The sequence below is a fragment of the Dasypus novemcinctus genome, chromosome 22 (genome assembly GCF_030445035.2).
Source record: "Dasypus novemcinctus isolate mDasNov1 chromosome 22, mDasNov1.1.hap2, whole genome shotgun sequence".
Lineage (NCBI taxonomy): Eukaryota > Metazoa > Chordata > Mammalia > Cingulata > Dasypodidae > Dasypus > Dasypus novemcinctus.
The window spans coordinates 34,846,422-34,869,912 of NC_080694.1; the positions used below are offsets into that span (position 1 = coordinate 34,846,422).

A 23,491-nucleotide genomic window follows, 5' to 3' on the forward strand; every position below is an offset into this window, starting at 1 on the left:
GGAAAAGGACCCTGATTGAAAGGGGGAAATATTAAATGAGTTTTTATGGCTAAGAGATTCCAAAGTGCATAAGGAGCTCATTCCAGGGTTTACCCTTAAGCACATCTCCAGAGGATCTCACTGACTGCCACAGTAAACAGTGCCTCAAGCAGAGAGGCTCCTGAGGGCTCTAGAGACATTTAGACATTATAGGCAGGGCAGACGATCCCAGGAATTTGGTATGCTATTAGTGGGCCTTACCTTGGAATATATGATAACCTATACCCCAAATGTATTAGACTCATTTATACTTTTCCTACATATGGCTATTATGCCCCTTTTATTTGAACCTATAATTAGTACTGTAACTGTTAAATTCATATGCCAGAGACTTAAAGCTTCCTGCTCTTCATATGCCAGTTGAGCCCTGAATCTCAGCAGAGATGCAGCCAACACCTACTCTCCAGTTAATTGAACTCACTCATGACAACTAACAAAAGGATGATGATGGACAAAACCCATTCCAAAAAACAGAGTATCTACAACTGCAAGCAAGACAGTTCCATCCATCTGTCTCAGGGGATCTAACCCCCTCAACTAGAAGCAGAGTTGGCACCATCATTCCAAAATCCTTAAGATTGAGGAATGAACAAACATAAAGGGGGAATTCAATTATGGACTAAAGTAGATTTATTATTGTTCTAGCAATGGAAGAACTTGTAACACTGATATAGAGACAGTGGCCACCAGAGATTCTAAGGGGAGGGAGAGGGAGAACAGGTGTAACATGGGGCATTTTTGGGACACCGGAATTGTTCTACATGACATTGCAATGACAGGTACAGGCCATTATACATTTTGAAAAAAACCTATAAAACTTTTTGGTGAAAAGTGTAAACCGTAATGTAAACTATAGACGATGGTTAGTAGAAATGCTTCACTATGTGTTCCTCAATTGTAACAAATGTACCATGCTAATGAAAGACGTTGTTAATGGGGAAAAGTGTGGGAGAGGAAGGGGTGGGGTATATAGGAATACCCTGTATTTTTGATAAAGCATTTATGCAATCTAAAGCTTCTTTAAAAATAAAAAAGCTACCAAAAAAAGTGAAGGTTATTTGCTTGGTATTCAAAGAGTTAAAGAGATAGAGCAGTTGTGGCTTCCCTGATGAAATTCTCTCAAGGTGGGTTTGGCAGGAAAGGAGATATTATGGCAGGGAAACCAGAGTCGGAAAGTTTGGGGGAATCTATTGTAGCATGCACCATGGCATTTTTTTGAAGGAATTCTTGCTGTCCAAAAAACAGAAACCCAATAAACTAACTCTAGCTGATGCAGCTCCTCTTACCTCTTGCCTCTGAGAGCCAACCAAGACCTCATGCAGTCTACTTCTGAGCAGACAAATCATCTTTTTAGTTCCTGATATTGACTCATTTTATTACTATCAGAATGGCTCCCTGGCCCTAGTAACAGGGAGGGGTTAAATCCTCCTGGGAAACACAAAAGAGCATTCCTCCAACAAATGTATTCAGTCCTTGGGGCCATAAGAATACTCAAGACCGAGACAAGTGCTGGCGCCACAGAATGTAATCTTCAAGGCAGTGGGAGGATCAATCAAAGAAAACATCATGGACAGTGTGAGTGGAGAATGAAGAGGATGACGTTGGGACAAGAGAAGCAAGCCGGTGACCTCTGAGGGAACACGGAAGAGACAGAAGCCACATCAAGTCAGACTGCCCTGGGGTCTTTTCACTGCTCTCTTACAGCCCACTTCACCACCTTTTCAGAATCTTTCCTTGTAACCCCCTCCTCCTTCAGCCTTATGAAGGTCTAAACCCATCAGTACACAGGTCTCTGGTCTAGGGTCTGTGCAGGATAAAGTACAGGGAAAAGGTTGCCCTTCTTGCCTTGTGAACGCTTCTGGACCAACCCAGGCCAAGCAGGCAGAATGGGAAAGGGTGCTGACCTCTGCATTTCAAATTCTTGCCATCTGCATGAAATCCAAGAGCACACCACCAAACCTACTAGTGGAGAACCAGTCTCAAAGACTGGCTTCCATTGTTTGCCTTGTTGCTAACTTTGCACACCTGATTAGATTGTCCTCCAAAGAAGATCAAATGGTGCAGCCACTGTGGAAAGCAGTATGGTGGTTCCTCAGAAAGTTAAGACATAGAATTGCCATAGGACCTGGCAATTCTACCCCTAGGAATATACCCCAAAGAACTGAGAACAGAGATTCCAACACAGGTCAATGTTCACAGCAGCAGCATTCACAATAGTCAAAAGGTGGAAGCAACCCAAGGGTCCATCTGAACAGGTGAATGGGTAAACAGATGAGGTCTATCCATACAATGGTACAGTATTCAGTAATAAAAAAGAACCAAGTACCGATACATGCTATGACTTAGGTGAACCTTGAAAATATTATAGTGAGTGAAAAAATCCAGACATAAAAGGGCAAATGTTGCATAATATCATTTATATGCAATATCTAGAAATAGCAAATCTGTAGAGAAAGGATATAGATTAGCAGTTACCCGGGGTTTGAGGTAAAGGGGAACGGGAAGTTGTTGCTTGGTAGATGTGGAGAATTTGTAAATTTTGGAAACTAAAAAAATATGATAATGCTTCGCAAGTCAAAGGACAGGCTAAACTATGCGTGTGACCTTGTGTTTCAGAGAAAGGCCTGGTTTGGGATGAAATGAGACTTCTCCTGGCACAGCATGCCAGGCACCCCCCATCTGTCCCTTGGCCCATTCTGAACAGCCAACAGGTGTGAGCCACATGTCTGGGGAAGGAAATGGACTCCCTTCACAAATCATGGCCTCCGCCAAGCCTCACGTCCAGTGACCCAGAGGAAGAGAAGGTACTGAAGAAAAAGGCAGCATGACAGCTACCTACATTCAGCCAGCTCCAGGAATAATTTTTAAAAAGTAGAATATGGGGTTTGGTTTTGTGAGATATGAATAGTATTTTTCTCTTCTTCATTTTTTTTTCATTAATAAGGAGACCCTGACTATGTCGTTTAACTCATTTGTGTTCATGTGTGGAATGACTGAGTTAGTTGTTGGAATTAGATGAGATGAAAGTACCTGGACAGAACTTCTTAGGAGTAATGCTTCCATAACTTGTTGAACTGCCTTTTGTCTGTTATATATTTTTTGAATTTGGAATAAAGTTTTTAAAAATCGCTCAAATCTCAGAAATTGCTAAATGGGATTTTAAAAATTCCCCCATCTCTAAGAATGCAGAAGGAGCTAGGCATGCCCTGTTTCCCTCTGCCCAGCCCCAATCTCTCTGTCCTCCATCCCCAAAGGCTAGTCTTGTCCTAACACAAACCCAACAAGGGCAGACCAGGGGGCCCACTCAAACCCACAGTACCTTCTACGAGGATTCCTTGGGCTCTGGGGTAAACCCAGTGCTCCAAAGACCGAGACTTCTAGGTCCACACTCTGCTCACCTACAGGTGTACATATCTTCTAAGGAACAACCTATGGCCTGAGACCGAGGTAAGCATCCTTGGTCCCAGACTTCACTGTCAACCTGCCTCATGTGCCAAGAGCTGGATGGAAACTGGGAAGGGCTGGCCTGGACCCTGTACTGGGCATGGGAAAGTCTGGTGTGTCCACTAACTAGACCCTGATGGAGGACGTAGAACGTATCGAAATCCACTCTCTTTGCTTTCTAAACATCACTTTCGGACCATGCAGAGTTCAAGTCAAGGACTCTAAAATGGAAGCTGGGGTCCTGCCCAAAAGCTCCACAGACCAAAAATATTTACTGTTGATGCCGGTTCCACCCTTTAAATGACTTTCGTGAAATGCATGGATGCAGTTTCCAGATATGGAACCTTTCTCATACTTACCTGCAGCCCCTTAAGGAGGTTTTGTCCATCTTTTAGAGCTGCTATCACTCACTCATTAAAAATTCCTTTTGAATATCTACCGTGGACAGGCATTATGTAATAGAAGATGCAAGACTGAAGCCCTCCCTCCTCTCATGGAGCTACCAATGAAGGTACCAGATAAACAATGAACTCAATGGAAAGGAAAAGGAAGGTGGTGACCCTATTTTATCAGTCATTCTTGGCCGTTCCTTCTTGTGTTCATTAACAAGTTATTTTACACAAATGACCTCACTAAGTCATGGAGACTACATTCTGACTGACACCAATTCATTACTCAATAGTTGTAGGAGATGGTTGAACAAGCAGATATCAACTCAACAAATAATTGTGGCACCCAGTCCTAATCCATCTTGTTCACGAGGCTCACCTGAGATCTCAGCCAATTACTTGCACACTTTGTAACCATCTATGGGACAACACCATCTGTCCTGTTTCCTCATCTGTAATATGCGGGAATTAGACTAAGAGAATTTTAGCCCTTTCTGCTGTAATACTTTAAAATCATGCACATACATCTCTTCTATTTCATTACTGGAAAGGTTTTTATCACATCCCATGAAATCATTCCACTGGTAATGAAGTACCCAAGCTATGCCAGGTCCTAATCCAGGTACTAGAGATAAGAGTAGAATGAAAATGGTAAGAACTCTTCTTTAAAAAAAAAAAAATTATTTATTTATTCCCTACCGCCTCGTTTGTGCTCGCTGTCTGCTCTCTGTGTCCATTCACTGTGTGCTTTTGTGTCTGCTCATCTTTTCTTTAGGAGGTACCGAGAACCAAACCTGGGACTTCCCAGGTGGGAGAGTGGTACTCAATCGCTTGAGCCACCTCCACTTCCTGCTTTGTTGTGTCTCTCATTGTCTTTCCTCTTTGGGTCTCCTTGTTGTGTCACCTTGTTGTGTCAGCTCACTGCACCTGCCCATCATGCCAGCTTGCTATCTTGCTCTTCTTCTCCAGGAGGCACCAGGAAGTGAACCTGAGACCTCCCATGTGGTAAGTGGGAGCTCAATTGCTTGAGCCACATGTGCTTCCCAAGAACTCTTCTTTTGTTGTGTTTACACTGCAGTGAGTGGGTGGTACGCCAAGAAATACCAATATGCAAATAAATACATGTATTTTCAGGTCATGGCAAATGCTTCAAAAAGGGGAGGGGCAGGATGTTTCAAAAGAAATCAGCTGGGCACAGATCAGACTGAGTGGTTTGAGAAAACCTCACGGTTGTCACCGAAACAGAGCCCACTGTAAGAAGACATTTCAGGGCATGTGGAGGCCTGGGGTGGGGGTGGGTGGAGCATTTCGGGCAGAAGAAGAAGCAAGTACAAAGGCCTAAGGAACAAACAAGCTTGGTGAGTAGAGAGCCCAAAGAACAGTCTGCTGGAAGGCGGTGTGAGCTCAGCAGGGGCAGTGCAAGTGAGCCCTCGTGAGTGTGGCAACAAAAGCCATGGGAGCTTGTGGCAAAGACGTCTAGTTAACCCCCTTTCTCTGCCATCCTCCTGCAGGCTCATGGCTGTGCACCACAAGACTACATCTTCCAGCCACCCTTGCAACTGTGCGTGGGCAGGTGGCCAAGTTCTGGTTCAGAGATATAGGAAGTGGGACCCGGGCTTCCAAGAAGTGACCTTAGCGGTCACTAATGGGTGGGAATGTCCCCATGCCTCTCTTCCACCTTTCCCATGGCTGGAAGGTAGACATCACAGCAGGGTCAGCACAACGAAGGGGTTGTCATGAGCCTGCCAGACCAGCCCTGAGTGGACTATATTGATGGGGGAAAGAAACTTCCACTTTGTGCAAATCTCTGTCACTTGGGTTTTCGGTTCCTCACGAATGGAGCTAATGCTCATGCATACAAAGGCTCACACTGGACGAGTACAGAGTCTGAGTCATGTTTTATAAATACAGTCCGGCTCATGAATGACTTAATTGTAGAGGTTTGAGAGGAGAAGGCAGGAAGATCAGTTGGGAAGCCACCGCAGTTGCCCAGGCAAGAAAGGAAGAGGCCTTCCTAGGGTAGCTGCAGTGGGGGTGGAGAGAAACAGATGGACTCAGAGTATGGAAGTACAGCCAAGAGGACCTGTGGATCAAGGGAGAGAAGGAGAAAGAAAGCATGTCTTACATTTCTGGCTCACGCCACTGGATGGACAGTGGTTCTACTTACTGAGATCAGAAAGAGTCACGAAGGATAGCTCGGAGGAAAGGGGAGGAATGAAGAAGTTCTATTTTGGCCACACTGAATTTGAAATGCCCACTGGACGTCCAAATGGAAATATCAAATGGAGAGTTGGATGAATGAGTTTGGAAATCAGTGGGTAGATCAAAGTTGGTATATAAATTTGGGAGTCATTCATAGATAGACATTACTAAATATCTTATTTCCAGCAGAGCTGGGATAAAAGTCCAGATGGAGGAACGTCAGGAGCCTTGAATCAAATATTCTATCCTGCCAATCTCCTAAGGTACAGCAAAGGGCAGGAAAAAAACAAGCAGAGGTGCTAGCATGACAGCCAATGGGGGGTGGCGGACTTGGCCCAGTGGTTAGGGCGTCCGTCTACCACATGGGAGGTCCGCGGTTCAAACCCCGGGCCTCCTTGACCCGTGCGCAGCTGGCCCATGCACAGTGCTGATGCGCGCAAGGAGTGCCGCACCATGCGGGGGTGTCCCCACGTAGGGGAGCCCCACATGCAAGGAGCGCGCCCCATAAGGAGAGCCACCCGGCGCGAAAAGAAAGTGCAGCCTGCCCAGGAATGGTGCCGCACACACGGAGAGCTGATGCAGCAAGATGACGCAACAAAAAGAAACACAGATTCCCGTGCTGCTGACAACAACAGAAGCAGACAAAGAAGACGCGGCAAATAGACACAGAGAACAGACAACCGGTAGGGGGGGAAGGGGAGAGAAAAAAATCTTTAAAAAAAAAAGATGGAAGTTCTAATTGGCTTGCCTCATCTCATAGGATTATGTGAGAGAAAGAAAGGGAGAGACAATAAAAGTGTGTGGTTTTTCCATTTGGTTTTATTTTTCATTTGTAACTGAGACATGTAACAACCATTGCTTCCAATCTTTTGTTTCAAAGTCTTCAGTTCATAGGAACTTCCATTCATGAAGAGATCAGAGGTCTACATAACTTTTCAGAAGGTTTTCATCTGTTCTTCCATTCTGAGTTCTTTTATCGCCCCTTTAAAAAGGGAGGACAGGGAAGTGGATATGGCTCAACCAGTTGGGGGCTTGCCTACCACATGGGCGGGCCTGGGTTTGGGTCCCAGTGCCTCCTAAAGAAGATGATCTAGACACCGCACCTGCCACAATGAGCTAGATGGCGCACTCGCCGCAACGAGCAGATGCCTAAAACAAGCAGATGCCACAAGCCAGCAGATGCCGCAGCCTGCAGGGAGAGGATGTGGCTTAAGACCTTGGGCAGTCGCCTCCCATGGGGAGATCCTGGGTTCAGTTCCCAGTGCCTCCTGGGGAAGGTGAGCAAACGATGAGCAGACAGACGAAAAAACGATCTGGTGGTGGGGGGAGGGGATAAATAAAAAAATAAAAATAAAGTAGATAAAGAAATCTTTAAAAAGGTGGGGGGTAGAAAAGGAATGTGGTGCTCCTTCCAGTCCCAACACAGGTCACAACACTCCCTCTGGTTCCTCCTTCCCCCAAACTCCACAACCGCGGCGATGGAATGGAAACAGCAACTGTGCAAACATTTGTTTCCACTGTCACAAGTTGGAAAGGGAACGATGCCAAAAAAGGAGATCTCGGACAAATAGCAAAAGAGCAATTATCCCCTGAAGAGAAAGTGCAATAAGACTCTGAAGTGACCTCGTGACGGAAATGAAAAAGAAGACTCAACCGTGGACGGGTCAGAGAACACCACTGGGCTGTAGGGTAACGATTACAAAGGAACAAAAGGGATTTGGGTCCCGCCACAACCCAGGGTTTCAGCCTGGGGCTCACTGGGTGGTGTGCTGTGTAATTCAGTGAAACCTTTTAAAGAGTTTCTTGTGTCAGGAAGCAACATGACAATCTCCCAACTCCAAGATCACATCAAAGTTCGAACAATAATTCTTATATATGGCTGGTAGGCTCTCTCTTTCCTGATAAAACTATGAGACTCAAGAAAACCATGTAAAATGCGGGAAAACAGAAAGATTATTCCAAAGAAGCCTATCTTTCTAGTGGCAAAAGTACCAAGACTGGCTTTGGTCAATTTCATTTCATAGGAAGTGTAGATTGGGATGATTGGTTCTCCATTTAAGTTTTCCAGGATGGCCTCTGAATCAAAGAGGAAATTACCAGGTCAAACTTAAACTTCACAAAGTATTCATGCTTTGTGGCAGCCTAGGGGACGCAAAGGGCATTTTTTACCAAACCACAGAACACTGCATGTGATACTCTCTCTCAAAAAGCTCCCAATGGCTCTCCACTGCCCACCTACCACCAGGGTGAAAAGTCTTCTCTGGCACCCATGCCCTCCCTGACTGGGTCTTTTTGGAGAAGCTTCCTTGCCTCTCCTCCATTAGCTCCTTGCACAGCCCCCAATTCCATCTCCTACCATGGAGCGGTCATGCCCTGAGCTGGCCAGGCTCCTTGGAGAGAGGGGCTCAGACACGTCTTGAGGAAGGGAGCCTCATCCTCCGGATCCTGGAGGAGGAGGCCTGGGAGCCGCAGTGGGAGCTGTTCCATGCAGGTGACACGGACCAGGTCTAAACCAAATCATGGAGCCAAGCCTGGATGGCCGCTGGGGAGGGAGGAAGTGTGGGGACCTGGAGAGTGGGAAAGAGGGGTGGGTCTAGGCTCCAGGACAACTTCCTGCAGTGGGGTGGTGTAGTTTGACACCGCATGTACCCCAGAAAATCATGTTCTTGAAGCTGGTCCGTTCCTGTGGGCCCTTTTGATCAGGTCGCTACAGTTAAGGGCCTTTGGGTAGGTCAGTAAGGCAAGGTCCATCCTCCTACTGGAGCCTTTTATAAAAAGGACAAAGATGGTGAGAGAGCCACAGAGCCACAAGCTGAAAGCAGTGAAACCTGAGAGGAGGAGACACCAGCAGAAGTCGCCATGTGCCTTGCCATGCGGCAGAGGAGCCCAAGATCACCAAGAACCAGTCTTTGGGGAGAAAGCCCAGCCTGACGATGGGACATCTGCACAGCCTCAGAATTGTAAGCTTGTAAACTAATCCAGTCCCATTGCAAAAGCCAACCCTTTCCTGATAGATTGCATTTCGGCAGCCCAGCAGCCTAAAGCAGGTGGGAAGCTCTGGGGCATCTGAGGAGAAGCTCACGGAAGCCCACCAGAGCTTGTAAACGTTGTGCTCTCATGTCAACGAAAATCGTGTCTATGGTAACGTCAGCGCCATCTGGGTGGCCAGGATGAGCATCTCATGACCCGGGAGGGCCTGAAGATTTCAGGGGTCACAACAGCGTCTGTGTTTACACTCATCTTTCTGCCAACCAAGGGCCAAATGGCCCCGTTTCACGGCTGCAGAAATGAAGCTCTGACAGTTTGACTAAGGTGGGAGCCCCGAGGCATCACGTGGCGTCCAGTGGACATCACGCTGGCTTGAGGGCCATGGCCCCTCAGCAGGTGGACGGACAGTGCCCACCCCATCTTTGGAAAGACCAGCCTCATTACCAGTAAGGGCAGCAGGAAGAGGCAGTAACGAATTCTTCTGGTTTCACTTCTTGCCATAAATGGATTTTTTTTTTAAAGATTTATTTTTATTTATTTCTCTCCCCTTCCCCCCACCCCAGTTGTCTCTTCTCTGTGTCCATTCACTGTGTGTTCTTCTGTGTCTGCTTCTATCGTTGTCAGCGGCACTGGGAATGTGTCTTTTTTTTGCATCATCTTGTTGATGTCAGCTCTCGGTGTGTGCGGTGCCATTCCTGGGCAGGCTGCACTCTCTTTCTCGCGCTGGCAGCTCTCCTTACGGGGTGCACTCCTTGCACGTGGGGCTCCCCTACACGGGGGACACCCCTGCGAGGCACGGCACTCCTTGTGCACATCAGCACCGCGCATGGGCCAGCTGCACACGGGTTAGGAGGCCCGGGGTTTGAACCGCGGACCTCCCATGTGGTAGGAGGATGCTCTAACCGTTGAGCCAAGTCCGCTTCCCCGTAAATGGATTAAATACCCACTGAATTAGTATTTTATTAATGTCACAAATCTAAGGTTATCTTCCAGAAAACTAGACAGGATAGGAGAGTGACCCCCATTAAAATGAGCAGTGAGGGGACAGCTCGGCAAGCAGAGAGATGTTAAAGGGAAGTCTGAATATGCCAGGCCAGCAAAACCTTCAAACTGTCCACACCCCTTGGGATGAGCCCTCGAGCACGCTGGAATGGTTCCAAGTTAAAATGCCAAAATGGATTAAATTTCTAATTGCATCTGAAGTCGCCTCTTTCTGCTATTGAACTCACCCAGGGTGAAGGAGATCCAGTTCCAGGGAAAAAGCATCATCCGCCACATGAAAGGCTGCTGCTCATTTCAACTGTCTTGGTTTGGAATGGTGAGTTGCTAATATGTGGGTTTTGAAGAGTTCTTTAAAAGCTCTAAGAACCAGCACAAACGCCTTATGGGACATGTGCAAACGCTTAAATAATACTATAATAAAAATATTTCAAGTCAAAGAAAAATAGAGGTGTGAGGAACAAGGCAGCAGTTACAAATGGGAGCCTTGCAGTCTCGGAGAGCTGGGTTCGAGTTCTGCTCCTCCGGCAAGTGACCTTCCCCTAACACTCAGGTTTCCATTTGTACAAAGGGGATAAGAGTGTCCATCTTGAAGGATCACGGATGGATTAAATGACGCGATTACATTACTCTAGGCACAAGGTCAGGGTCACTGTAAAAAAAAGTCCAATAAACGTGAGCTATTATTTAAAGGCATGCAGAGCAAATCAGACAAGGTCATGGCCTGGGCTTGTAGAAGTATCGACTTTCTATGGCTAATAGAAATTTAAATATACACATGTTGATTTACGTATCACTTAGCACAGACCTGAATTTGTAAAAGGTGCGATAAATAGCTTCCGATTCTTTTTTCCAAACAACTGCCATCGTGACCTCCTCGCTCTCTCAGCCTCACTGCTTCAGATCAAAATAGCACTCAGCTGTGTCGCACCAGACCTCGCCCAAGTGTCCACCCACATGCCGGGTGCATGAAAAGGGAGGGTTCAACGTGAGACCCGACGCAGCTACCCTACCCTCCACCCTGGGGCTCTCATGATTCTTTCTAAAAGGAGGCAAGGGCGTGAGATAATGAGAGAGAAGACGAGCTCGAGCTGCCAACACGGAGGCCAGCCAAAGAGCGGACGAATGACCAACGACGGAAGGCAAGGGGGTAACAACAGTCACCCCACCCCACGCAAAAAGCCAAAACCATTTATCAAGATGGACAAACGATACCGATCTCCAAACCCTACTCCGTTTCGGAACCCTGTGTCATCCCCTCTATAGCTTAAGGCCCGGGGTTCACACATACAGACAAGAAGTGCTAGTGGGTGGATTTCCTGGATGCCAGGGAAGGAGCATTCAGAAAACCCAAGTCACAGCATTTTGGGCTGGTGCATTTTCTCTTTTATTACGGAAAACGGAGTCTGGAGGGAGAGCGGGCCTGGAGCTCAACAGCCTTTGCCCTGCCCCCTGCTCTCATCCCAAATCTCTGATGTTCACTTGGAGGGAGGGAATCTTCTCCCAGAGCTGATCCAGAGGAAACACGAGATGCTCTCCAAAAGTGCGGGTAGGAAGGGAGGGGGCAGGACAAACAGCTGCCTACGTGAACCGTGAACCCGGAAGGGTCCGGCAGGAGGGAGAAACGTGGGAAGAACCAACAGCAGCTCTCAACCCTGGACCCCTCCCTTCCCGGTATCCCACCCTGGACCCCTCCCTTCCCAGTGTCCCACCCGCGCCCTGAGGCTGTCCAGCCCTGGGCCTCACCCAGAGCTCCCGTCCCAGCTGCACCCCTTCCCCATCCCCGGACTCCCAAGCTGGCTTCACGGGATGGAGGTCACAGCTCTAAGAAATGCCCAGAAGACCCCCGGTTCTGACTTCAGTTAGAGAATCACCAGAAAAGTCAGGGGGGCCGTCTCCAGGGGACGGCCACCCACCTGTCCACCCACTGTGGAGTTCGGCTGACTCTGGGGGGAAGAGCCGGGATAGGTAACCAGCTCCCGGGAAAGAACCTGGAAGAACGCTGGTATTCCCCACCAGCCTCAGGGCTCACTGCTTCCAAAGCTCTGGACGCTGGTTGGTGGGGCATGTTCACATAGAGGAGTTTCTTCAAGGGTACAGCAATCATCATCGCCTAGTCAGGCTCTGTCTGTCATTCCACTCAAAATATTTCCATAGTCGTGCATGCTCTGGCTGCCAGTGATCCCTGGTCCTGGCTCTGTCACATGGCAACGCACATGGTGGTCTCTCCTGGCCTCTTCCTTCTTGCCTGGGTTCCACTGACCTTTAGCTTCTGGCTTCCCATGGCTTTCCAGTTGTCCAAATTTCATTCTACTTATAAAGGACTCCAGTAATAGAATCGAGACCCGTCCTGATTGAGTTGGGCCACATCTTATCTGAAGTAACCTCCTCAAAAGGGCCAATAGCCAATGGCTTCACACCCACAGCAATGGATTAAATTTAAGAACATGTTTTGATGGGGTACATAGCTCCAGACCAGCATGCTCCCCACCCCACAGAAGTGGTTAGGATGTTTTAAACCATTCATGGAGCTCTGAAGGAATGCTACAAGACAGGTCATTTATCTAGCCATCCAGGGGAGAAACGATTACAAAGCAGATTCTTGACCGCCGATCCCCTTCCATCCCCAACCACAAAGGGCAGTCTGTGCTCTCCTAAGCTAGTAGCCAACCCCAAAACAAAGTTTCTCTTATGCTAAGATTTCCAAGATCGCTGTGCGCCAGAGTATCTCCTGCTCTATTGGAGGAGGAAAGCATTGGTCATTTTGTGTTTCCAGCAAAATGGTGGCCATCGCAGGGACAGAGGCAAGTGTGCAAACACACAAATGCCCATCAACATTTCTCCGGAAATTCATGGTTTGCAAATGGCAGTCATCTTCATGCCCTCATCCATCTGCACCATGTTTTACAGGAGAGCAAACTGCCGATCTCAAGCGGTGGAAGACCTTGACTGAGATCACAACTGGTAGTGGGTAGCAGTAGGGCTGACATCCCAATGGTGGGCTCGTTTCCCACGCCACAGCTTTCCAGCTGTTTACACAAGGGTGTGTGCGCGTGTGTGCAAGTGTGCATGCGTGCGGACGGGACACATGGAAGACGCCAAGTCTTCCTACACCGCCTCTCAGCATTAGCAAGATAACATCACGTGGAGAACAAAACTGCATCTCTATCTGTATTCAAATATAAACTGCAAATCCCAGTTACTGCGACATGGGAGTTCACCATTTCAGGGGACATAAAGGCAAAATGGTCATTCCTGACTTGTCTTTCGGTTCAATTTTTTTCACCCACTTCCCACTCTCAGAAAGTCATTTTATTTCTAAAACACTTGATGGAACGACAAGACATTCTTTCTCTGGGGCATACATGAATTAAAATGTATGCTTGAAAGAAATTTTAGATTGGATATATGTTAATAGAATGAATTAAAAAAAAAAACAACTAGGCTTGAAATAATATTCTATTTATCACTTAATGAACTGACGTTGCTCCTGCCACAGTCACCCCTGACCCACCAGGCCTACATCCAGCGGGCATCTGTCCTCCCTCGCCCACATCTGTTCGTACTGCTGGCCCTCCCGGTTGTTAAGTGGCCCTCTTCCCTCAGCTTCCTGGTGCCAGCCTATTCTGATCTTCCACTTCGCCACTGAGACCTTCCTGCCAGGCTCCCTCAACTGGTTCTTCTACCTCCACCCATTTTTTTTTTTTCGCACGCAGCCCGATCCCCGGTGACCTCAGCTCCGGCTGAGGCTTTAACCGCCGCCTTGAGACTGAGGATGCACGGACCTTGCTCCCCTACTCCTGAGGAGCAAATCATCTGCTAAAGAAACCCACTCAGATGTCCACCCCAAGACTTCAGGTCTGGAACTGAAGCCTCCAGTGTCACCGCCAAAGCCTCCGGAAGGAGGATGTGCTCCACAGCATCAAACGCCACTGGATTTGGAAGCAGAGTGCCTGGACCAAATTCCTTGCCCTGCCACTTGGAGGAAAGGCACCAGCATGGCTCCAGGTGCTCGGGCTGACGACCTGGTCCTCCCTGGACCATGACTCAGTCCTGCTTCCCCTTGGCCATGGCCTTCTCCTGCCTTGCCAAGACTATGGCATCAGACCCTAGCTTTTAGCCTGGCCTCTTACCCACTGCTGCGGCCTGAGTCACCTTTTTGAGCTGGGCATCTGAAGGTCTTCCTTTCTTGCTCAAGAAGACCCTTCAGGCGTCAAAATCTAAATTTCTCAGCACAGAGGACAGAGTCTTTGTGCGTTATCCCATTCTCCTTTCCAATTGCCAATTCAGAGTCTGGGCTCCATAACCCAGAATGCCCAAGGCTCCTTCAGCCTTGGAAGCTTCCCATAGTCCCCTGCCGGTCACCATGTGCTGCAAACAGCTAACACGGATGCTCCCTTACTCTGCAAACTCACAGCTCAAGGGTCTCTTTCCCGACCCCTTGTCCAAATCAGGCCATGTCCCAGCATCTTCCCTCACTAAACTCTGAGCAGGAAGTGTCTGCTTTTGTGCCATGAGCACCTAACGGCAGCCAGCATTTGGTGAGCACGCAGCACGTGGGCTAACGAGCCATCGTTTCCTTGGCACCTGGTAGGCTTCAGATGTCTGCTGAGTGAATACGTGAAGGAAGAAACAGTCTTGCGTTTCCACTTGGATCACCAGAAAAACAAAACATGAACTCTTTGAAGCAGCGCTTATCTAGCATGCCATGCTGGTTTGAGTAACACAGCAGCTAGCGGCGAGGTTTCACAGCTCTGCACCACTTGAGTTTATATTTCTCTGCTCTCGTGGCTTTTGAATTAACAGTGAGTCTCGGCAAACCAGTAATGACTTTACTCCCCACCAGCTACATGTGGCTGCTTTGAATAAGTCTGGTGTTCTCTGCTTGTTTTTAAGGTGACTGATTTGTTTCCTCTTTCCTTGTGGGTGTTTGGAGAGTAAAAACAAAAAGCCAGTTCAAGATAGCTTTCTTACATGTCTGGAAAATCCCTCCTCTCATCAGCAGAACTTTCAGCTTCATGTTCAATCCTGGCATTCTAGGTGGGAGAAAGAAAATCCGGAGGAGCATAACGTGATTCCTGGAATTGACCCGTGAGTCCACCAGGCTAGAAAGGAGATGGGAAAGTGAGCGAGAAAGGCTTTTCCAGAAGGGGTCAGGAAGGGTGAGGCTGTTGACACGAGGGCAGGATCTGGACTGTGGACAGACGAGGATGGTTAACGATTAATCCTACCTTATCATGAATCTCTTCCCAGACAGCCTCTGTAGAAACTTGCCTGACTGCCTCCCAGAGAGTTAGGACAAACGTCCCACAACTCAGGTTATTAAAGTGGACCTTGAGAAGGGGTCCAATGTGGAGGTTGGATGCCCCTGGTTTCACCTGTCTCGGCCCCGAAATATCCAATACTGATAGATGCTAATGGTTGAACTTCGAACAAGCAAGCCATAGAACGTTAAAACTGGAAGGCATGGCTTTCAGTTGGCTTTGCCTTCTGCCCCAACTCTCCCACCTGTGGTTACAGGCAGAGAGCCCACAGTCCACGGGCACGTGTTTGAAAACCTAGCCCCCTGACTTTACGGTGAGGGAGACAGAATGTCAGTACAATCGAGCAATTTGTCGCTGTCACCAAGTCGGCTCTCTGCAGAGCTCACGTGCAGCTGATTGCCAACCCCTTCTCCTTCCCGCAGAGTGTGGTGAACACTTTTGTTTCAAGCCAAGCATACACGCACCACTAAATTCGCAGTCTGGGAAACACATACTCAATAAGGATCTGCTGGATTTTAATGGCATCACCCACCGTGTGGGTAAAGGCATGGAAATATGCTAATTTTTAAATTGCCCGGGTATCTTTAAAACTTTGCTGCTTTTCTCTCTGCTCTTAAGATGGACCCATCTTTGCCAAATTCAAATTGCCCTAAAGAAGTACGCCCTCTGATGCTGAACTCTGCTCAGGAAACATGCACCTGCTTTCTTGCCCTAACTTCAGAGGGTGGTGTTGACTTCTGGGCAGAAGACCGGGTAGATGAGCTGCAGGCACTTAAGCTCCCTCTGCCCTTTGGTTCCATTTTAAACAGGCAGAAGGCGCGAGATATCCATATATGCCTTTCAGACATACAGGCCTTTGCATTGTCTTCAGAGGAGTGACCATAGCCATCCAAGCTTTGGCTAATACATACATAGGGATACAGAGAGAGGAAGAGGTTTGAATGATGTTTATTTGTGGGACTGGTACAACTGGGGCACCTTCCAGTTCCCTGCCCGGATGATTCATCTCTCCAGCCATGCAGACCAGAGAGGAGCGTGGTTCACCTGGCACCATATCTTGCCCCCATCATAGGGCTGAACTTGCTAACTAGGGGCTTCTGTTCTCCCTCAACGTTCCATGGGTTTGCCTAGAAGTTAGGATTCCTCAGGAGTGTGAAAGAGGGAGGAAGGGGTGGAAGAGGACACATGCCCGTTACTTTTTCGCTTGTAAAAGTATTCCTTTGCCCATTCATTAGCCATGCAGGATCTAAGCCCCCTCTCAAATTAGAGGTGGAGTGGGCATCACCATCCCAGAGTCCTCAGGATTGGGGAATAAAATATGAATTAGACTGGATTTATTGGTATTCTACTATAGAACTATTGCGACTCAAGCAATGGAAAAAAAAATATATCACTGATGTGGAGACAGTGGCCATGGGAGTTGCTGAGGGCAAGGAGAGGGAATAAGAGATGTGATGTGGGGGCATTTTTGGTACTTAGAGTTGTCCTGAATGATATTGCAGGGACAGATGCAGAACATTATATATCCTGCTATGACCCACTGAATGGACTGGGGGAGAGTGTAAACTACAATGTAAACTACAATCCATGCAGTGCAGCAGTGCTCCAAAATGTATTCATCAAATGCAATGAATGTGCCACATTGATGAAAGAGGTTGTTGATGTGGGAGGAATGGGGGGTATGGGGAGTGGGGCATATGGGAATCTCCTATATTTTTTTAAAATAACATTTTGTGTGATCTATGTATCTCTTAAAAAAAAATTTAAAATATATTAAAAGAAAAAAAGGACTCCTTTGCTTTGTTGCACGTATGCCTGCAGGATTAATCAGGTTTTCCAGGGGAAGAGAGAGCAACAACAGGGAGCTCTCACTCTGCACTGACTTCTGCTCCTCTCTGTTTGACACTGTGCAAAACCCAAATTCTTTTGACACTAGTGAAAACTAGCTCAATACAATGAAATCATTTGTCAAAGGCCTTTGGCAACCTTTGACCCATTTCCCTGGCAGGGAAAAACCCTCTCTGCAGAGCCCAGAAGGAAGTGCTTTTTGCTCAGTTCTGGCTGCTACTGGGAAACAGAGCCCAGGTCCAAGATGTGGAGATGGGGAAGGGGTGGGGAGAGAAGGGGACAGGTAGGCTTGGATGACCAAGCACGGATCGCGGTGAAATCACCCGCGCCCGCAGAGGCAATGCGAAGGTTTGCTCTGCCAAAGAAGACAATCTCAAAAGAGGTGGAGGTGGCCCTCCCTGAGAGGCATCTTAACTTTATTCGTTCCACATCGGATACTGCATTACATGGAGCCATTTGGTTCAGACGATTTTTCTTTTAATGTACAACACGGCTTTGATGCTTAACAATCCTGTGGACTGAATTATGTTCCAAAGTCCGTTACTTCAGAAAAATCAAATTAGAGAAGTATGTGGACAAGTAAGTGGGAAAAAAAGTCACGCCAGGATATTAGCAGTTACTGAGCCTCTTCAGTGCAGGCTGAGACCATTAGCGACAGGTGAGAGAGAATATCTCCCCACTCACAGCACACTCAAGATTTTTCTGTCTATTTACCAGTTTGGTCAAGACTTGACCTTCTCATTTTTCCAGGTAATCAGTAATTTAGTCACCTGTGAAACTGTGCGGGTCACTCCTGGATTATGTGCAAAATTTATCCAATTATTTAGGCTGTCTGGGTTCAAGAAAGGTTATTCTAATGAGAGCATAAAGCTTTGAGAGACTTTTTCAAGAAGAAAATTTTCCTTGTTAGACAAAAAAAAAAAAAGAAAGGAAGAACAAATTAGCTTATTCAACGACAGTGTAACTCTCTGCCAGAAAAATGGATTGTTTGCCATTTCAGAGTGGGGTGGGGAAAAGTTACTGGGGAGGGGGAAGTAGAGATCAAATGAGGAAAGACACTAAAAAGAAAATATATTAAAAAAAATTTCCCTCTTACAGGATTTACTATATCCAAACCAAATCAATTAAAAAATAAGAGAGTAGCCTCTCACTGGTTTCTCTTAAACAAACAGACATATATTATAAAATGCTGGATTATCCCGGGTGTGATATTATAAATCCTGATTGTAAAAAGAATGCTGGCCGTGACAAATCGCATCTGCCTGTATTGCAAAGTGACGATGTCTTCGGTCTTTGAGAAGAATCTATTTTTATAAACAAATCAGAGAACGTGATCTGTGGCTTCTTGTTTTTGCCTATGGTTCCTTGACCCTTGCCTCGATAAGTTAAGCTTTTCTACCTTTTTTTTTTTCCATCTTGTTTTGTTTTGTCTGTCCAGAGGTAAAGGGACATAATTAAGCCATTGATGTAGCCCAAATATATCTGATTGTTCCGGAATCTACCATGATGAACCCCCATGGCCCTAGAGAAACCATTCAGCTTCACTTGTTTTCTCAGACTCTTGCCAAACTGCTCTCTGCTCTAATGTGAAAGAGCCCTGGAAAGATGCCAGTACACTCTATTTTATGTCCTAATTACACAACCAGGTCTCCTTTGGTGACCTGAAGGAAATAAAAGTTTAAAGGGGAGAGTAACCTAAGGTACCTTAGAAAAGTTCCAAAGCTGGAAAAAAAAACCCAAAACCATTAAGCAGCCTCGTAAATAAAGCAAAAAACTTTCAAAGGTCAGCAGCATGTCTCAAAACTAAGAGTCAAACCTCTGCCAGCTACGCAACAGACAAAATCCACAAAAACTGCTACTTTCCCTACTCACACCGCCAAGTACCCACAATACTAAAGCAAGAATGCTATCCAGCTTTGTTCTGAGAAAGTACAGGTCTTTTCAGCAGATGCATTAAGTGAGATAAAGCGCTTATAGTGGAAGGGGAGAAAAAGTCAGGACCATTAAAAATGTATCTTCTAAATAATCAATACCCAAAGTCAAGAAATACTTCAACCCTGTGACATGACTTATCAATAATTTCTCCCGAGGAAAATAAACAATCCCCAAGGGTGAACTAAGCACATCCTCAGCTAGCAAGGACACAGTGTTGGTTTTAGTCTCTTGGGAACCCCAGAAAATTTTGTTCTCACATTGAACCAATTGTGAACCTTTGATGAAATTAGTTAAGGGCCATGTGATTAGATTGCTCCAGTAGGGCATGACCCAGGGTAGGTCTTAATCCTCCTATAGAAGTCCTTTATAAACAGAGGAATAAAATCCACAGACATTGGGAAAAAGCTGCAGAGACAGAGAGAAACCAAGAGAGACGAGCCAGTACCAGCATATGCCCTGCCATGTGCCTGATCACCCACAGTGAGCCTGGGGAGAATGTGATCGTGGAGGAGAAGGTGGAGACCCGCACAGCCGCCACTGTGCCTTGCCACATGGCATCATCTCTGGTGATACCTTGATCTGGACATTTTCATAGCCTCCCAACTGTAAGCTTTTACCTAATAAATTCCCATTGTAAAAGCCACCCCATTTCTGGTATATTGCTCCCAGCAGCATTTAGCAAACTAAGACACGAATTTGAGAAGTCAGAGTCACCCTGCCATATGGACTGGGAGCGCCTCTCTTAGCTTCTCACCACCAGCCTGACTTCTCCCCGGATTGTCATCTATGCAGAGAGATGGGCCACCCATCCTTCCCCACCTTACCCACCCCCCACCCTACCCCAATTCCACCTATCCATGGTAACTGCATTTCCTTTCTTTCCTTCTCCCTAGCCCAGATCTGCTCTTCGGCCAAATCTCAATCAAACCTCCCTAATTTACACAACTTAAATATTACCTTGATAAATTTCAAGTAATTGTTCACACCCCTTTTGCTTTATTTTTAATTTTGCTCCACCAGGTACTGTATTGCTTAGATAGAGGGCCGCTGGTTGATACCTGGGAATTCACAGAGCACCGATAATGGCCATGATTTTGATGTGGAGTCCCAACCTATGAAAATATTACCATTTATTCATGTCTTGTTCGTTGATTTATTTCAGAAAAAAAAAAATAAAAGAACACTTAAATTATGGAGACAGGAGAATGGGACAAAGGAGAAATGAAAACAGGAAAGTTAAAATGAAACTAGGAAGGAAGTTAGAACTCACAGTTCATATTCACAGGTCCCCACGCAGGCAAGATTGGATTCTAAGTTTTCTAAGCTTCCTAACAATCAAAGGAAAGAAAGAACTCAGGTATATCAGTTATACCAGCCTACCACCTATTTTTTAAATAAAGTTTTATTGGAACACAGCCATACCCATTCATTTACGTATGAGCTATGGCTGTTCATGCTACAACACAGAGTTGACGTGTGTAACAGAGACCACGTGGCTTGCAGAGCCTAAAATATCCACTCTCTGGCCCTTTACAGAGAAAGTTTATAGCCAGCCCTCTGAGTACAGGATTCTGTGCCTCTGAGATAAAAAACAAAGCAGCTCCTTAGGATACGCACACTCATTTTATGTCCCTGAAATGGAAGAGAACTTCTAAAATATATAGCTGACCATGCACTCTAGTGAAAAACCACCCTTTAGCATAAATTTTTTTTTTACAGTAAATACAGAAATAAGTTTCATAGGACCTTATGGCGCGAAGTCAAAACACAAGTCGGTTACGTTGCAGTGACGGATACAGGTCACTGCATATTTTGTCATAACTTACAAAACTGTGTGGGACAGAGTGCAAACTATAATGTAAACTGTAGTCCATGGTTAGTACAATGCTTCAAAATGGGTTCACTGACTGTAACAAACGTACCATACCAATGAAAGATGTTGTTAATGTGGGAAGGTGTGGGAGGGGGAGAAAGTGGGACATATGGGAATCTCTTCTATTTTTTATGTAATATTTATGTAATCTAAAGCCTCATTAAAAACAAAAAAAAATGGTAATTTCAAAAACCATACAGAAGTTGGTTAAAACGATTTTACATGAGGCTGAAACAATGCAGTCCAGGTAAATTTCTCCCCTGGTAGCGTTAACTCTGGGACAGACTCCAGAGATGGCAAACACCAGCAGCACATGCCACCCTCTGCCCCCTTCCGATCATGGCAAACCTGACTCATCAATCAAGGCATTCTTTCCCACGGAGCCCTGGCGTGTCCTTAGAAGTCTTCTCTGAGTTTCTGGCAGCCTCTACCAACCATTAGCAGTTGGCTTGCAAGATAAACCAACATGCCGCCTTTGCTTTAAGACAATTCTCCATCAAGAGTCTCGCGGCTGAGTTGGCTAAGCACTGGGGGTGGTGAAACTGAGGTTACTCTCTCTGCAAAGGTCCTGAGGCAGTTATTGTAGTTTGCCCAACTGCAGGGCTGTATTTCTGAATGGCCATCAGGGTGCAGGCATTGGGTCAGTGCTTTTCTGTGAGCACCCGGGAGCCTTGCAAGCACCGGTGCCTGACGAGAGGACCACCCTGTCTATCCATCTTACAGGGGTCGAGAGAGCATCTCAGAGTAGGGTCAGGGGTCTCCCTAAGGACAGTCTAGAACCTGCTCATCTGCACAGCCCAACGGGTGTGGGCGGGTCCCCAAGGTCCCAGCCACAGAGTGTATGGCACAGCCACTTTGTCCGGAACCGTTATCAAACCCAGTACCCGTGGTGTGTGTTCAAAGAGACAAGCCCCCTCATCACGTGGCCCCAATACCCTTGAGCATATATGCTGCAAAAGAAACCCCCCAGGGGCAGGATTCTAAAATAAATGCCAATAAACTGGAAAAGGTGCCTTCTAAGAAAGTATAATTCACTTAAATCTTCCAGAAGGAATACAAAAAAGCCATTTTGGGTTTCAAAGACTATATCTGCAGCCTTTCTCGATGGTCATTTCTGCTTTGGGACTATAAAACTGTGTCATACATTGATTATATTTCTATTCCCTGCAGGAGAGGAACAAACATTCTGGTTATCTAAAAGTGTTACCAAGTTTTTTTATTACGCAAAGTTAAGAGAATAAGATCTAGTCTTACTTTGCCCCACTGGGAACTGTTATTTAATCTATAACTGACTCTTACCCACATTGTCAAAGAGTGAGAAGCAGACTAAACATATCCTAAATTATCTGGCATTCTTCCTAACAGCTCCACAAGGTGATTAAAAAGCATACAATGAGTAAATAAGCAAAACATCCACCGCCGAGGCCCTCCTTCTCCTTCTGGGTTTGTGGGTTTGTGGTTGTGCTGTAGGAAGCGCCAACTCCAAATAAGTGAAACTGAACCCCAGGACAACAGATCGAAGGAAGGAAGTTGTCTTTGTCCTTAAAAAAAAAAACTACCAGCATGTCTTGCCATTATCTTTCTAGTACCAGTGCTCAGGGTTCAAGTCCAGCCCACTTAAGGCCACATGAGAATGTGGGAAACCTGGACTCTGCATGGCCTCCGAGAAAAAGAAAAAGAAGACAGCCTTCAAGGGCCCATCATCATGTGAAGACCAGACCTCATGATAAGAAGCATCTCGGATGCTCCTGAAAACAAAGTACAGGGGTGCCTAATTACGCACTGGATTTAGAAGAGCACAGAAGGTTCAGGTGGAAAAATTCAGGAGAAAGCAAAAGCTCTCCAGATCAGCTGTGGGTGGATCCCCATCTCACGAAGCAACTGTGCAACCTCCATGATCTTTGATTTGGCCAGAGCGGCGTGACTCTTCAACGGCCCTGCCTGAGAAGACGTTTTCACAACAGCAGAGGCCATCCAAGTTTGTGCTTCCAAAAGCCTGCCTCCCCAAACCACCAGAAGGCAGAGCCCCTTTCCCAGAACCCCGCAGGCAGAGATACTTTGGGTCGTTTTTTTAAAAGACAAGTTCTGAAGGTTTCTACTTACGTAATGCGTACAAGGTGAGAATTATTCCAGCCAGGCAAAATCCTTCAAAGAACCTGAGTGTGCTGAACATCGTCACATTCACCGACAGTGCCACGGTCAGTCCAAAAATCAGAATGAAGATGATGGAAAACAGTAGCACAGGCCGCCGGCCCACCCTGCAGATGGAGAAGGAAAAAATTTGGAATCGTTAAACAGGATACTAGATGCTGGAACCCAGTATCCAGCAGGTGCTCAATGTATGCTGAATGAGTGCTAGGCTAAATTTTTCATACCACCTGGACTCACCTGGGTAGGTCACAGAATACTAGGGGTAGAGAGGACAGCAGGGGGAAATTTAGCCTACCCCCCTCGATTTACAGAGAAGATGCAGAGTTCTACCAGCTACTGGGTAAAAAAAAGACACTCAG

General features: G+C 46.5%; 1 protein-coding gene across 1 annotated transcript in view; it reads right to left on the minus strand.

Moving 5' to 3' along the window:
- Window positions 1–23,491, minus strand: part of SLC22A23 (solute carrier family 22 member 23) — a 221,153-nt gene that overhangs the window by 147,964 nt on the left and 49,698 nt on the right. The window contains exon 3 of the mRNA XM_004483396.5: window positions 23,085–23,239. Within this exon, the coding sequence (XP_004483453.2) occupies window positions 23,085–23,239 (155 nt within the window). The remainder of the gene's footprint in view (window positions 1–23,084; window positions 23,240–23,491) is intronic.